The sequence below is a fragment of the Pseudochaenichthys georgianus genome, chromosome 5 (assembly GCF_902827115.2).
Source record: "Pseudochaenichthys georgianus chromosome 5, fPseGeo1.2, whole genome shotgun sequence".
Taxonomy (NCBI): domain Eukaryota; kingdom Metazoa; phylum Chordata; class Actinopteri; order Perciformes; family Channichthyidae; genus Pseudochaenichthys; species Pseudochaenichthys georgianus.
In genome coordinates this window covers 8,790,811-8,808,333 of record NC_047507.1, presented here as the reverse complement: position 1 = coordinate 8,808,333, position 17,523 = coordinate 8,790,811, and the positions used below count along the sequence as shown (strand labels likewise).

Below are 17,523 nucleotides of genomic sequence, written 5' to 3'. Positions count from 1 at the left end.
ATGCTTCATGTTAGCTCTTTCAACAGTTCCATTTGACAACATTAACCATTTAAACTCTTTTTCAGCTGCTTCAAACTTTAGCTTTTTTATCCGATGCATTAAATGCTATGAATTTGAAGAATGTAAAGGTTATATTTAGCAAGCTTTTCCAACAGTCTATCAATTACTTTAAGCTAACTGTTTAGCTAACTGCTAGCTTGCTAACTACATTTCACACACTAGTTGGGACTCACTTTTCACAAAGTTTCACAAACGTATGACAACCGTGAATGAAACATCTCGTCCTCCCATTATAAGATCCCCCCCCCCCCCACCAGTTTGCCTCTCTATTGTTCTCCAGCCCCCCTGATACTGTGTGTGTTTGGCAAGACATGAACCTGCTGCAGATACTGCCTGAAGGGATGGACAGAAGGAGCATATTATACTTTACAATACAGAACAGTAACTCTGTTTCCTTACTGACAAAAACACACACAGGTAGACATAGTGAGAGGTTGACAGTGAAACCCTCCAGGATTCAGATGTGTGTGTATTTAGAGGAGATGGAGATAATGATTGTATTGCAGGTTTGTCTCCACCATTTTGTCACATCCCACTGAGCTCTCACAGCATTGACGATGTGATTAGACTCTCAAACTTTCCCCTGCCAGGAGAAGAGCTGACCTTCAGCTGCAGGTCTCCTTTGTTTAGTTTTCCTCTTTCCTTCTCTCTGTCTCAATCTTTAAGCAACATCATATCTCCGTTCTGCTCTCACTGTACTGGAGTAACACGTCTACAGTTGTGCTGCGAGAGAAGTGGAGAAACAAAAGCCAGATCTATGTCAGCTCTGTGGGAGATGCGTTTTCGTAAATGGCTTTTGTAACCACATAAAGGAAAGGAAATAAGCACACAACAAAATGAGTCATTGTTCAACCATTAATAGGCACACTCCTACACACACACCAGCTCCACAGGCACAAAGTAACACTCACAGATGCTAGAAATGCACACACACTGGAAAAGGAATCATAACATTGAATCATTTTGACACTGTACAGCTTTCAATGTAATGGCAAATACCACATTTACATTTTAGCTGTAGGAATTGTCTACATGCTGTGTTTGCCTCATGAATCCATTATAGTTGTATTTATAATAATACATTGCAAATGTACCTGATTTCAGATAATACACAGTTGAAAAGCTCTTTCTGTTGCACTTCTGGGAATTAGCATTCTTAAAATCCGTAAAACAATCAAATGAAAAGAATATTTTTCCTGCAGGTTCTTGGGTGTCAATTAGAAATTCAAAAATTCAGAAAAACAGTGTGATTAAAAAGATAAATTGTAGTTTCTGAATAGCTAATCAAACCTCGACTCTCACTTTCCGGAGAGGGGAGTAATGATTAATGCAATAATGACTCCGTGAGGCTGATCTCGGGTCAGGGGTCGGAGCCTTGATCCCGCTGTAATTACACACTTGCTTCATTTGCTCCGTGCTCCGATGACCCTTTCAATACTGCTGTTACACAATGCCTGCACTCTTACCGCTGTCTCATTAGGAAGGAAATGTGTGGGGTTTTTATTTAAATCAAGAAGTCTACTTGAGCTCCTCTTGCTTACTTGCAATTGATTAGCTGTTTGGTTGGTTGATAACTGGGTGATCGGGGCACTTGCGGAGCTGCTCAGGTATATGTGAGAGACAAAGGACTTTCTGTCAGCAGACATACAGAAGAGGGCTTGTTTGTACGTCAGTGAAAGAAAATAAGTGAAGCTGGTTGTTTACTGTGATGTTGTGGGAAGCATCGATTCTCTACCCCTTTACTGTAAATTAACCCAAACACAATGGCATGAAAAAGCCTAATTGCTTTCTGTTTCATATCTTGGCTAAAGGTGACCGATTTTAAGCGACTCACTACGGTATGACATCATTGGAAAGTAGGGATGTCCCGATCACCTTTTTTTGCTCCCGATCCCGATTGTTAGCTTACTGCTACTATTAGACACTGCGCCCACTCTGTTGCCAGATTTCAGAGAAATAAGCAACCAGGTCTATGAAAACAAGCCCAAAGAAAGCAACACATACATGATGTTGTGTAATTTTAAACCAAAACTAAGTCCTCAGGATGACTTTAAGACGTGAACATGGTCATTTTTGTTTTGTAACATTAAATTAAAAAAAATATATATAAAAAAAAAAAATCCCGATCCCGATTTTTTTCTCCCGATTCCGATCTTTTGAAAATCACGTGATCGGCTCCGATCCCCGATCACGTGATCGGATCGGGACATCTCTATTGGAAAGCTTTTGCCATGTGCGAGCCGCTCCAAGTTAAGAAACATTAACTATTCATTCGGGCAACACACACATATTCACATTTTGAAACGGATGGAAATCAATTCACTTCCTAATCCGTCAAGGTGTTCAACCATCCTGCTACCTGGCAGGGACGTGTCAGCCGGTTCAATCCATCACAGTGCGCGCTCACCAGTGATCTGACGGATGCACTTGTAAAAGCTCCATCGCTTCATGTTTTTCAATCAATTTAAGTCCCACTCTCGGTTGTTTGTCTATCAAAGTTAAAGACTCCAGCTTGCTACATGGCGAACATCTTGAATCAAACACTCTTTGCTGATTATTCAAAGCCCATCTGTCATCTTTGACAGTACACCGCGGCTACTTTATGGCAACGTGTGAGGGTCTTGTTAATTGGTGTTGGTAAATAAAATGAAAGGCTCGCAGCTTGGAAACAGATGGATCTGAAACATGAATAGTTGGCGCAAAAGGGTTAGTTGGAACAGTGGTCAACTGTCAGTCACCCTTTCTTTCTCCTCGGGAAGACACAGAGGGCGGGTAAAGTTTGCTGGTGTCAGAACAAAGGTTAAAGCGGCTATGCTGACGATTGTACTGGGAGTAGTTAAAATAAAATGGTTGTTGGAGGTCAGTGGTCACCAGAGATGGATCTTATCCAGTGGTCAAGGTCAGAGCCAAATGTCCTGGCCTGGGTTCAGACGCGGACATGAAAGTGTTTTAACATTTATCTCGACTCCTTTCCTGCTTTTTCATCCTCTGGGCTATCAGAGCAGAGATGTCACTAACAATGTGTTGTTTTCTTTGATGGGCCTGCTGTATTCCACATAGACTGACTGAAACGGTATTTAAGGCAAAGATCAAATTTGGACATGAATATAAGATGGATTGCATAGCCAGTGCTCGTTAAAATGTTACTATCCTTTTAGTACAAGCTGTCATGGTATTAATAAGGGGTCGAGCAAAAGTGCATTTTTTAAATATGGTCCATTATCTATCCACATCATCTTGTCTGTGCTGTGGAATAACATTAACTGTAATGCTTTATTTTTGAAAACAGCCCTGCTTTAGTTAAAATGGCTGGGCTGACTCTGGTTATTCATGTTTGATCTTGTGGGAATAATATGAAGACACCAAGAAGGCAGCGATCTCTGGAAGACTTTCAATATCTCATATCTTATTTAAGGTTTGAATTGGGCGACTTCAATAATGATGAATGCTGCTGTTTTAATTGTTAGCATTCAACTATCCCTCCAGATGTATTTTAAGACATGTAAACATTATTCTAGTTATACATATTTAATGTGTTTTATTCACAGAGAAGTGAAATTACCAAGTTAAAAATCTTAAAAGTCCACATCATCATGATTTGATTCAACAACACGATTGTAGACACTAACGTCTGAGCAACCGTCTTAAGATATTGACTTGAATAACATTCATAGACATTATAACCCTGCTAACTTCATGAAGGATAGATGGGGCATATGGCAAAACCAACAGAACCATATTGGCAGTCAAAACAAACAGATCAATAATCCTGACCTATATGCGACTCTTTGATCTAAAAACATACTCGAAATTAACATTTATTATTATAAAAAGAAAATAAGAAGGAAAGAAAAAATACTGTGAAAAACCTCACTGGCTTTTGTCTCTTGTATAAATTATCTACATTCAACTTCACACATTTCAGGGCAGGGAGGCTGAGGTGAATCCAGTTCAGTAAATATCATCCAACTTTTATGCAAAGCGGCACTCGTGTGAGGCGGCCCCCGTCTTTTCTGCTTCCTCCTGTTCTCTCTTTTCCTGCTTTCTCCCTGGCTCCATTTGAAGAAAATCAATGTTTGCAGGACCAGGTATAACTTCACCATTTTCCATTTCAAGAGTATTCTGCGTTCACATTGTTGAATCCTCTTTGATGTGAGGTATGATGACACAAATGTTCTCCATTGTCCCCCCTTACTATAAAAGAAGGGGGCCAAACAGAGTGGCGGTGTCGAGGCACATCACCCTCAGCCGGTGGAAGTGGTTAAACACATCTCCCGAGCCCATTCGCCACTTAGGACTTCCTGCGTAGTTGTGCTGTTGCAGATAAACCACAGCTGAATGCAAACACCATTAATGATGTGAAATGCATATTTAGCGCATGCATGAAAGCCTAGGGAGAAAAATCAGGAGAACGGGGAGCGTATTGTGGATGATGGACCAACATGTGGTAATTAGTGGGTAAGGTAAACAGCCATGGGGGGAGCCAGAGGGCGGGTTCACAGCCTGTTAGTGGATGCTCTCTTTCTGCCGCTGAGTATCCTCGGGGCTCATGGAGGGAAAAGTGAAGGAGGTAGACAGGAAATGCTGCAAGTTCACTGAGCAGCAGTGGGGTGTTGCTCTGTGTCCAGTCTAGTGTGTGTGTGTGTGTGTGTGTGTGTGTGTGTGTGTGTGTGTGTGTGTGTGTGTGTGTGTGTGTGTGTGTGTGTGTGTGTGTGTGTGTGTGTGTGTGTGTGTGTGTGTGTGTGTGTGTGTGTGTGTGTGTGTGTGTGTGTGTGTGTGTGTGTGTGTGTGTGTGTGTGTGTGTGTGTGTGTGTGTGTGTGTGTGTGTGTGCGCGTGCGTGTGCAACACACTCTGCGCTGCTAGGGACTGCACTTTAACCATCTTCTTTCATCAATTGGAGACGGCATGGTGTTCATACTCACAATTGATTGGTGGTTGGCCTGTAACCTTGGCAACACAGGCTGCAAGGGAAAATGTTTTTTTTGTTCAAATGGATCAAGAAATTGGTTTGGAAAATAAAGATGATACTGGTTTAACTTATTGTATCCAGCAAGATAGTTATCCTTATATCCTCCTTTATGTCAACATGATCAAAGGAAGTATTAAAAAGCATATACATGCTGAGAGTTTAGTTTTGGTTTGACTTACCGTTTTAGAAGCGGCTTTGAACTTCTCACGTTTGCTGCCAGAGACGTCTGGCTGTTGGGAAACAAAACAGTTAAAATAAATAAAACAAAACTTGACTTTCAAAAAAAGAGTTTGTGCTATTCAATTCAAAGAAAGTTCCCACAGCAAGAAATCTGGATTTAACAAAGGATTACATCTTCATGAAACTTTGCTTTTTAGCTTTGTTGATAGCGATTCTGTCAATTGCATCACATTGTCAAAGAACAAGAAATCATTACATGTTACTTAATCATCATGATTAATATACAGTGCTAATTCATTTGTATAACATATGGTTGCATGACGTTTTTATTTTTACTTTAATCTACACCATGTACAGAACCTTTCCTAAGGGAAGACTGAAAGGTGTTTTTTTCCTATCATCAAACACCTGTAAGATATTTCATTTGAACACACAGCCTCGCGCACACACTGTGTTCACCCAGAGACATGCATATAGTGCAAGAGGAAAGGAGGGAGGGATACTTGATGAGAAAATGAGAACATATTTGTTTTTGTCAGATGGCTCGAGGAAGAATTCAGTGGATGTTAATGAGAGGCAATTAGTTTTGATTAAAAATTAGATGGCTCCCCTACATGCAATGTAGCCATATCAAAACAAAATAATGATTAATTTCTGTTTGTATAAGACATTATTGTCAACAGGAAAAGTACGATACAATTTCTCTGAGGCCGAAGAGGAGAAAACATCCATTTAGAGCTGGAGCTGCTCATAAATGCAGCGTGTGGGTGCCTGAGAATATCTATTGTGTTTGCGGAGGGCGCTTTCGTTCAATTCGTTCAACTTTTTGTGTTGATTCTGCCAGCATTCTAAACTCCACTTACTCTTAACATTTTAAATTGTGCACAATGATTACTATTATGTTTGCTTTAAATGCTCATTTAAGCTTCTGTCCCTACAATTTGCTGTAATTTGCTCTTATACTGATAGAGAATGTAATCAAACCAATAGCTTAACTTATAATTCACTAATACTAACACTGGAATAGCATTTTTGATATGGATAATGCAGTACACTAACAATATAAGGCCTATATATCTTCTTTACTTGCACAGTTAGCATTTCTGAGGATAAAAAACATACTTTTGAGAGGGTCATTTCTTTCATCCAACTTGATTAAATTATCCGTTTTTAAAGAAAAAAGACGACACCTGAATTATTATTGCTTTTAAACTAATATAGAAACATTTTGTATTCCAATACCAGTCAGGACATTTTATTACCGTACTTTTCGGACTATAAGCCACGACTTTTCCCCCCATTTTTTTTGTACAGCTAACGGCCACTAGGGAACCTCCTAAATCTATGGATTTTACAGGTAAAATTAACCACCTTTAACCCTATGGGCTCTATGACCGGTCCGCGCCCGCCACCTCTAAGCGGCGGGCTCCAGCAGGGAAAGCTGGAGGCCGGAAAAGAGTGAGACAGGTAGCGCGCCAAAGTAAAAGTGGAACCGAGAGACAGAACGAGAGCAAGACAGACGGACAATTTAGCTGCTGCGGCTTATATGCAGGTGCGCTTTATAGTCCGAAAAGTACGGTACACTATTGTTGTAAGTTAATACATGTTATAGTTGTATTACATTTTCAATCCGCTTAAGTTGTATTTTTATTTAAAATGTTAAAACATTTTCAGTAAATTACGACTTTTGTGCTTCAAGTTGTTTGTTTTTGTATGTGCTGTATGTGCTGTCTGATAAACTGACCTGATGTGTGTGTGTGCTCCTCCTCCCCAGCATCCATTGTAATTGGGAAGTGGTGGTGCGAGATGGAGCCGTGTCTGGAGGGAGAAGAGTGTAAGACTCTGCCCGACAACTCTGGATGGATGTGCTCCTCTGGGAACAAAATCAAGACCACAAGAGTGAGACCTCACACACACTTGAGCACAGATGCATCTCCCTGCACGCACAGATGCACACGTACAACACAAGTGAATGCCTATTTCCTATGTACCATATATGCACAATTAATGCAGGCACACATACATTTAAACACTTTAAATATCCACAGCACTCATTTTCACACAGTGCCAGACAGATTTCACGTTACTTATCTACCTTCATGCATGGCCCTGAAACGAGGAAATCACTAGAAATGCCACGCTGTGTTTCAATACCTTGTGTAATGCTTTAACAAAGCTTTTCTGCCAACTGCCTGCTTGATTCTTAATGAATCGTCTGCCATTCAAAATTCAAAGCTGTGGGAGGTGTCGCACTTCTCAGAAAGCATCCTTTGCCCTCTGTGTAATAAGGTGGACTCTGTTCAGTATCTCCAACCTATCTAATGGGCCCATAGTAGTAAAGAACACACATAAAGCAGGCAGTAAACAAACAGGTGGGCTCTGCCTCGGGCCACACTCCTCTTGGAGATAAAGTTAACTGCCACTCTGCCTCTCACTGCCTTTCGGCTCTGTAAACTGACTCCGGATGCGACATGCAAAAGTAATGAAGGGAGTTAAGTCCTCGAAGCCAGCAGTCCAGCACTCTGTGACAGGTTGATCACCCGATTTGTATTCATTTAATTAACTCCCCACCCCACAAACCCCAGCGGACCCCTGTCTTCTCTTAGTGCGTGGTGACTTTGAATAGAAGCAGAGACTTATGAGATTGTAGGGAAAGAGGGGACAGCCAGTGCAGGTTAGACCACACGGGGCTTCCCACGGTTGACCTGCAGATTTATACGTCAGCAAATAAACATAAAGCTTTCACTGGACCCGTTCAGCCACCAAAATGTTCAGATCGTTGATCTAATGCCATCCCGTCGAGGTGAGACGTAGTGCTTGGTTCGCTTTAAAGAATGCATCTCTAATTCTCAATTCAGTCCTTTGCACAATCTGACTTAAAGGTGGGGTCGGTCCTTTTGGAGAAACCAGCTCGAGGGCGCTAGAATTTGAAAATACACAGCCGGAAGAAATCTGCCACTTCCTCACAGAGCCCCTCCTCCAACACACACGAACGCGCACATGACCAATGAGGGCACGAGATAAGTTTGTGCCCCGATGGAAGGCTGACAGGCAGGTAGGCCATCCAGTTACTTTAGCCGGGCCGGCTCAGATGATTGGTCGTGCTTTTTACAGCGCTATGGCTTCCACAGATGACTTTTTAATGGATTTGTTGTCAAAACACTTAAGATATTCATTGCTATCGGGATGTGAAGAGCATTCCATGGAATATAACAAAAAGTGTATCTCGAGCCGGTTTCTCAAACTTACCTACCCCACCTTTAATTCAAATATGATTGTCTTTATTTAACAGAGTTTTTTTGACATACATCAATCAAGCCTGTACATTTCTGGAGGAGGAATATTTATATTTATGAGTTTATGGCTTTGGTCTAACATTATTAAAACCTTAAAGAGAAGAGGGCCAGTTGCTTTTTCTACCCAATACACACGTGTCCTTCTTTTCTTGACCCTCTCTTTGCAGAATACCCAGCCATACTCCCCTTTTTAGCTTCCGGAAGCAAAATGCAGAGGATGGGTCAACAGAAATTGAGCTGCATTCTTGCTTCTGTAAAGGTTAGTCTTTCTCTCAAGCTGTTCTATGTTTTTTTTTGTTCGCCTCTCTCACACATCACTGTAATGCAAGGGGAGTGGGACCAACTCATGTTCAATGACTTCTCATTAACCCAAATACTCAGTGCGAAATAATCAAGTGTGTGTTTACATGCTGTGCATGATTAGGCAGGCGTGACACAAATACTGAACGCACCGCCACCCACTGTAAATATTTATCACCCAGCGCCGGCAGTGCACGCATAAATAAAAAGTAAGTTGCTGCATTTTCACATAAACGGTGCACTATATCAGTCGGTAAGCGTGCATGTGTACGGTGGCAGCACACTCCTGGAAAACTCTAGAAACACACACAGAGCCAAGTCCGCCCCTCAGCAGAACCCTGCTGTTTGTGAATATTGTAATGGCAGGATCAGTCGCACATCCTTTCATCGCCTCCTTTGTTCCATGTCCTGTTTTTGCTATCGGCCACTGTGTGGGCTTGATTACAGTTACACCTCTCTGCCAATCCCATTAGTCGCTAATCTGTGACATGCTACTTGCTCCTCTCTGTGTGTGCTCGTAGTTGTGTATGGACGCACGTGTTTCGATGTGTTTGATATGTCTGTTTGTGTGCGCTCCAAATGTGTGTGAGACCCCCGGGCAAGGCCTCTTCCCTTTTCGGTTGTGTTTCTTCATATCAGAGTCCACTTGATATCCTAATCCCCCGCTGAGGGTCTTGTTGAAGCAGCTATCAGCACACAGCATAGCCCACAGGCTACATGAAAGGCCTTTTATCCTGCACTCTGCGCTCTTTTTTAATCAGCATTCCCCTTTCACCTGCGTCAGAACAAATCACCTCACTTGTCTTTGTTCCGTCACAAGCCAGCAAACTCACAACACAGCATTTTTTTAAACTCTCAGCCATTTTATTTCATCTGAAAGTTTCAATTTTGCTCCGAAAAATGTCAGTCAGGCAAAAGAAGGCAGGCACATACACATGTTAACCAGAAAACAGATGTCATCGCCATCTTGCGTTAAAGAAAATTGGCAGAAAAGGAAGAAGCCGAAACAAAGCCAGATGCTCACACCCGCGTTTCTTCATTTTCTTTTTCCTCATGTCCTTCAGAGAGAGCCCTTCAATGCCTGTTCTGTCGCAGCATACAAGGCAGGCCCTTTGTGTTTGTGGAAGTCCCAGTGAGAGCGAGACATAGGGAGCACCTTCCAGAAACACTCGCCCACATTAGATCTACTGTACCTTACCCAATCCACTCGCTACATAGATCAATCCATTTCTGCTGCTTTCAAAACAAGTATACACCTTCAGAAACACAGGCAGAATGAATGGGGCCGTAATGAAAAGGCTTTTTTCCCCATTCCGCTTTTGATGAGAGTGAGCGAAATCACACTCATTTGATGTGTTAAATAGAAAATGTATTCAGTATCAAGGCAGGAATGTCATACATACTTAATACAGCCTTCATCAGGTACTCAATTTTAATGGGTTATTTTAAGTTATCTTACCCTGATATAACCCATGTAACCCACAGCTTTTCTATGCACCGTCATTTCACGCTTTGCACTGTGCTACCTATTCAACCGGTCCAACATGATTGACCTGCTGTTCGGACACCCACGAGTCTCTTATTGAGAAGAGCGGAGGGGACTTTTTCAAGCTAAATCGCACACTGTGACAGAATGTAGCGCATCTGTGACACAGTTTCAGAGCAAAACAGACGCATCGCCATCTCATTTGTCAGATCGGGAGACCGCACTTGATCAAAATGAACTCCGAGCGGCCATGCCACACACAGTTCAACGTCACAGAGAAATCATCTGTTCCATCGGTGTGCTTGACAACACCTCTCCAGCGCCAGCCCTGTCTTAAGTTATGAGCTGACAAAGGCAGTCCGAACTGAGGAATGGCCAGATTGTCGTCCTTTTTACATTGTATACGGATTTAGGGAAGGGGGGGTGATACTGAATATTTCATACACTTTTTCTTTTTCCATTGTCAATGTCATTAAATGGATCCTGATGTGTTTTGTTGTCTTCTGTTTGTACACGGTGTGTTTTAGTGCACTTTGAAGAGGTTTCTCAGCTTGCATGATTGATTTGTTCAGCACTAAACAAGAAAGGGGAAAAGGGTAGGCTGTGTTTGCACTAAATTCTTTTGCTAAGGCAATTGTCCTTGGCTCCTTTTACTAACTGAAGTCTGAGTAAATTGCAATTTAATGCGGCCAGCAAATTAGAATGCAGACGGCTTAGTTGCCAGCAAAGACGGGATAGGCAGGAAATCCTTAAGCAATCCGCTGCTACCTGCTGCCCGGTTCATTTGAAGCGGCAGAGGACAAAAAAGAACAGAGGACACTTTTAGTCACACACACACACACACACACACACACACACATGCATCTGGGCTGAAGTGACAGAATTTGCATACAACCCCTTTTCTCCCACTAACAAACCTCTGGTGGATAGTGTCTGAAAAAGAGAGTGGGTAATGTGTAACCTGTTACTGCTCTTGTTCTGACAGAGGTCACACACTGCTACATCAGTAGATGATACAGAAGCAAATGCTGGACAGATGAGCCAGTGAGATTACTGTGTTTAAGGATCATAGGGGGAAAGAAAGACCACATATGTACAGAGAAAGACACTGTGAAAAGACCTGAGGTGAAATCAGCATGTTAAATCTGAGGCTGTGAAGCTTTTTAGAGCACACAGAGGAACAGCTGCTGTGCAACTTCCTAAATAGGAATGATGTTGTCAGCAAGGGACAGTGCTGCTAAGTGTTTCCATCAGAGGAGGCTGTGAGAGAGAGCTTATTTTTACATCTGTCTTAACAAGTCATCTAGTCTTCAAAAAAAGAATCTGCCAATGGTGTTGCACCCTAGCATTGGTAACCCTCAGACAAAGTGAAGTACTTTGAAGGGGGTGCAACCCTGTGAATGTGTTATTTAAGTAAGAGAAAATCTTAAAGGACATATTTCAAAATCCAAAAATGGCAAAAGTCCATGTGAAAAGAAACTAGTCAAACCTGTGGTAAAATGTCTGAATCTGTCCCAAAACAATAACACAAGTGCTTTTATCCTAGACCGAACTTACACCTTTACAAAGACGTCTGGCTAACACATGGGACTGATCACATATTCCTCTATTCTTGGTGTAAGTGGATTTTGTTTAAACAACTAGTGAGAGAAGTGAAAACCAAAGTGTATCAAATGATTCTGTCAAATCAAACTCCCAAACAGATCAATCCAAATCATGATGTTTTGAGACATACCGTGGGGCAAAGAAGTATTTAGTCAGCCACCAATTGTGCAAGTTCTCCCACTGAAAAAGATGAGAGGCTTGTAATTTTCATCCTAGGTACACTTCAACTATGAGAGACAGAATGGGGGGAAAGAATCCAGAAAATCACATTGTCTGATTTTTAAAGAATTTATTTGCAAATTATGGTGGAAAATAAGTATTTGGTCAATAACAAAAGTTCATCTCAATACTTTGTTATATACCCTTTGTTGGCAATGACAGAGGTCAAACGTTTTCTGTAAGTCTTCACAAGGTTTTCACACACTGTTGCTGGTATTTTGGCCCATTCCTCCATGCAGATCTCCTCCAGAGCAGTGATGTGTTGGGGCTGTCGCTGGGCAACACAGACTTTCAACTCCCTCCAAAGATTTTCTATGGGGTTGAGATCTGGAGATTGGCTAGGCCACTCCAGGACCTTGAAATGCTTCTTACGAAGCCACTCCTTCGTTGCCCGGGCGGTGTGTTTGGGATCATTGTCATGCTGAAAGACCCAGCCACGTTTCATCTTCAATGCCCTTGCTGATGGAAGGAGGTTGTCACTCAAATCTCACGATACATGGCCCCATTCATTCTTTCCTTTACACGGATTAGTCGTCCTGGTCCCTTTGCAGACAAACAGCCCCAAAGCATGATGTTTCCACCCCCATGTTTCACAGTAGGTATGGTGTTCTTTGGATGCAACTCAACATTCTTTCTCCTCCAAACACGTCTAGTTGAGTTTTTACCAAAAAGTTCTATTTTGGTTTCATCTGACCATATGACATTCTCCCAATCCTCTTCTGGATCATCTAAATGCTCTCTAGCAAACTTCAGAGGGGCCTGGACATGTACTGGCTTAAGCAGGGGGACACGTCTGGCACTGCAGGATTTGAGTCCCTGGCGGCGTAGTGTGTTACTGATGGTAGCCTTTGTTACTTTGGTCCCAGCTCTCTGCAGGTCATTGACTCGGTCGCCCCGTGTGGTTCTGGGATTTTTGCTCACCGTTCTTGTGATCATGTTGACCCCACGGGGTGAGATCTTGAGTGGAGCCCCAGATCGAGGGAGATTATCAGTGGTCTTGTATGTCTTCCATTTTCTAACAATTACTCCCACAGTTGATTTCTTCACACCAAGAATCCTATTGCAGATTCAGTCTTCCCAGCCTGGTGCAGGTCTACCATTTTGTTTCTGGTGTCCTTTGACAGCTCTTTGGTCTTGGCCATAGTGGAGTTTGGAGTGTGACTGTTTGAGGTTGTGGACAGGTGTCTTTTTATACTGAGTTCAAACAGGTGCCATTAATACAGTTAACGAGTGGAGGACAGAGGAGGCTCTTAAAGAAGAAGTTACAGGTCTGTGAGAGCCAGAAATCTTGTTTGTTTGTAGGTGACCAAATACTTATTTTACAGAGGAATTTACCAATTAATTCATTACAAATCCTACAATATGATTTCCTGGATTCTTTCCCCCATTCTGTCTCTCATAGTTGAAGTGTACCTAGGATGAAAATTACAGGCCTCTCATCTTTTTAAGTGGGAGAACTTGCACAATTGGTGGCTGACTAAATACTTGTTTGCCCCACTGTACATGACCTCACATGTTATTTAGCTAAAGCCTTCATACAAAGTGACTAACCCACAATACCGCAGACTTGCCTATAGTAGCAGTTTGAGGCTGGGTATCTTGCCCAAGGATACTCCAGCATATTAACTGCCGGGGCTCAAACCACTGACACGCTGATTGGTAGATCGTTGAAATGTTCCCCCCTGAGCCATAGCCACCTCATACTGTACTTGACATTCCCTACATTTCTTCTAAATAAACCCTCAATTATAAAGTCTAATGCTTCTCTGATAGTTCTATGAAGCAGCTTCTTAAAATAACACACACACTGTCGTTAAATACATGTGCACACAAATCCATGTACAGAAAATGATCAATGAAATCATTGTAGCTCTCTTGCCAGCATGTTCAACATATTGTCGCCCTGAGATGCTCCGTGTGCTACAGCCAAGCAGCACCATTCAAAATCAAATCCACACACCTGGCGACCACCTGCCAAGCCTGCTGGAAATGTCATGGCTGTATTTCTTATTTAAACAGGATTATGAGATTTCTAATTAGCCCCACAGTGTACAGGGAACTTCAGATGTCGTTACTGATCATTTTCAAAGCAGTAATATAACTCAAAAATATGATGAAAGAGAGGAATAGAAATATACATTCTTTAGCTGAATACATGTTCATGAAAGGGCAGGGACCTCGACTGTTGTAGACATCATGCACATGGTTTGTAGACGACAGCTTAAGGTTTAGCAGGATGCAGAAAAAGCAGTACATTCAATGGCAGTCTCAAGGTTGCACAATGTACCATTGAAATGTGCCCGGGTCTGCAACTGAGGCTCAATAGGAGTCCCTGAACCAGAGGCACAGAGAAAGCTCAGACTCCACAGCAGGAGCCATGATCCCATTTAGCAAAGCCAAAGTCATTTTGTCAAATCGGAGGAAAGGTCTTGTTTTGAAGGTGCAAACCAAGGAGGGTGGCGGACGTTGGGGATGTTGCTATAATGGTCCGAGATACAGTCACAAATCTAATTGTGTACAAAGCAGACATACTGGTTGATTAAGGGAGAGGGGGAGCAAGAAAGCCGGCCCATTTTCTAAAGATTGCAAAAGTGCCCTCTTGGATGCCCTAAAAACATGATTAAGTGCCCTCTAGGATGCCCTTCAAGTTGAGAAAGCATGACTGCTCTTTGACGCACCTTTCTAGCAGAGAAAAAGTGATGAACTACCCGCAATATTGACCTAACAGGAGAGAAACTTTGATGAAGTGTCCTTGAGAGTGCCCTTCCAGTGCAAAACACATGTTAAAGTCCCCTTTTTAAGTTGCCACTTCAGTGAAGTAAATGTAATGAAGTGTGCTTTCGGTTGACTTCCGGTAGAAAACAAGTCATAAGTCTCCATTACCTTTCCAGTCGAACGGAAAACATGAAGTGCCCCTCAATTAGAGATAGAATCCCCTTTTTAAGGTGCCTTTTTATAGTAGAGAAAATGTAACGAGATTCTATTGAGTAGAGAAAGTTTGATGGCCCAGAAATATAGAAAACATGATGCAGTTCCATGTCGGCTTCTCTACCTTCTAGGAAAGTACTCCGCCACCTGCAGCTGGTGCCCTTTGTATGTCTTTTGCCTCTTAGAAAGCCCGAGTCCGCCACTGCACAGCATGGAAACACACTGAGGTTGTTTTGTAGTGCTTTCATGATATTTCCCGTTATACCTAAATGCCAAGCACACTTCTATTTCAGCACTGTTCTTAGTAGGAACCGAGAGGTGAGACGGGGCTTTTAAAGCCTCCACAGTTCAAAAGACTCCCCCTTGTTTTTGAAAAACCGCGAACGGAGCAATTCCCCAGGGTCTAATCCTCGTACACTTGTATTCCTTTGTTCTATCTAAGTGTATGTGTGTTTTCTCTCCTCTCCTCTTCCTCCTCTGTGTTGCAGATACATCCCAGGACCTAACAGAGCGCTCCCACTGCAGGGCTGCGTACCAGGCTCTTTCCTTCATCTACCCTTTCTCTTCCCACCAAACGGACTAAAACTATTACATCCACGGCGACGGACTGGATTACCTGGGACTACAGAAAGGATATCCACCCAGATAAAACAGCTTTGCTGGTGTGGTGCTAAGGATTTGAAACCAGACTAATCCCTTGTTTGATCAATGAGCCCCATGTTGGTGACTCTCCTCTTCCTCACAGCTGTGGCCAGTTTTTGACCTACTCTCTTTCTGTTTCCCTCACCCGTGTCCCCCTCAAAAACTGAAAGAGCTTAGCAGGGGTTATTTAGAGGTTGTTAAAACATTATTTGAAGATATTTGCCCCTCGTGAAGGTAAATCAGTTTGTGATTACATGGACCTGAACATGGGCTCCACAGACCTGAGAGCAAGCGGATGAAAATACCTTGGCATCCTTTTGCTTCTGTGTGGGAGGCGTTCGTATTGGACCAACTCTTCGAGCAGGACGTGGTTGAAAAACACTGGACTATCAGTGAAGGAGACCAGCAGCGAGTTAATGAAGAATCTCTGAGAGGCTTAAAGCCCCACACGGACATTTTGACTTTAAATGGTGGGCATGTCCGTTGTAAATTCATGAGCACCTCTTTTCTTTGTATGTAAGATAATTTGTGTATATATACATATATAAATACATCACATATAAGATACCAGATCCAAGAAGCTGAAAAATATATTTAAGACTCTATTAGGAGCCCCTTGGTGGAATATTGATCAGAATAGAAGTATTGTTCATCCAGAGGCTGTTGTGTTAACGCTCGCTTTGGAAAAAAGCCTCAACAGAGTCATAAAAGTAAGCTTTTGTCATACAGCGATGTCCTTGGTTAAGCCAGTTAATGCTTGTAGTTTCTGTAAAGATGAGGAAAACACTGTATAGACCTGCCTCACAAAAGAAAGCTGCACTAACAACAACCCCTGAGCCCTCAGATCCAGAAGGGACGTAGAACAGCAGCAGAACAACTCGGACCATAATCAGACAGTTAGTGTATTTTTCAGCTATGGAAGGTTGTCATGGGCAAATGCTTGACTACATGTGTTGTGTGGATCTCCCTCTCACACGCCAGAGAGAGGTGATGTATTCACAATGACAGTGAGAAAGTATACGCCACAATGGAGAAACATACAGATAACCCCCGGTAGATATACAAGTACATTACAGGACAGCCTTATGAGAAATAAAAATGGTTTTCTATACTGATATGCTGTCTCCCTTTCCTTCATAAAACTAATATTTTGAAAAATATGCCTCGTATGACAATTTGATATATGGTAATATGCGGGTGGAAGATCTTGTCAGAGTTTCATTTCTACGATATGTTAACATTGTGGTGAATGTTTGCTCGACTAAACAGGCAATCATCAACAGCACAAGGCGAGTGTGAAAATGACTTGCGGGCAGACAAACACTCGCATGCAGTAAACACACAAACAAATCGCCGATGCTTCATTTATACAAGTCCCTTCGTGGCACAGAGGATTTATCGGAACAGCATATTCAATTCATCCATGCAATTAGAATAAAGATTTCCAATATTGTCGCAGGCTAAATTCCTGATGATATTCAATATCAAACTCTTCTCTCGGCTCATACGAAATGTGTTTCTTCTCCCAGTGGACGCACCGGTGTACATTCATCATTCAGGAATTTGGCTAGTCTCGTGGAGCCCGGCGCCTCGCTGAGCAGTCACAGAGGGTATGAAAAAGACAGACGCATCAATCTCCCAGCGGTCTTGCCAGAATCGTGAAGGAATATGCAAAGGGTGGGAGCGAGAGCGTGTGTTTTCCTCCTCAATGAGCCGTTCCCATTCTTAGTTTTCTCATATCTGATAGGATTCACTGTCCTGCAGTCTTATTGTGTGTGTGTGTGTGTGTGTGTGTGTGTGTGTGTGTGTGTGTGTGTGTGTGTGTGTGTGTGTGTGT

The 17,523-nt window shown here is 42.4% G+C and overlaps 1 protein-coding gene across 4 annotated transcripts in view; it reads left to right on the top strand.

Annotated features, from left to right (window-relative positions):
* The window catches only part of LOC117446995 (chemokine-like protein TAFA-1), a 132,612-nt gene extending 116,148 nt beyond the window's left edge, over positions 1 to 16,464 (top strand). For 3 of the 4 annotated variants that reach the window (XR_011643248.1, XR_004552184.2, XR_004552185.2), the window contains exons 4-6: positions 6,985 to 7,109; positions 8,674 to 8,765; positions 15,533 to 16,464. Coding sequence is in view for 1 of the 4 variants with exons in the window: in XM_034083553.2 (XP_033939444.1) it covers positions 6,985 to 7,109; positions 15,533 to 15,550 (143 nt within the window). In the remaining 3 variants the exon portion in view is untranslated. The remainder of the gene's footprint in view (positions 1 to 6,984; positions 7,110 to 8,673; positions 8,766 to 15,532) is intronic. The other variant, XM_034083553.2, reaches the window with a different exon arrangement.
* The last annotated feature ends 1,059 nt before the right edge of the window (positions 16,465 to 17,523 follow it).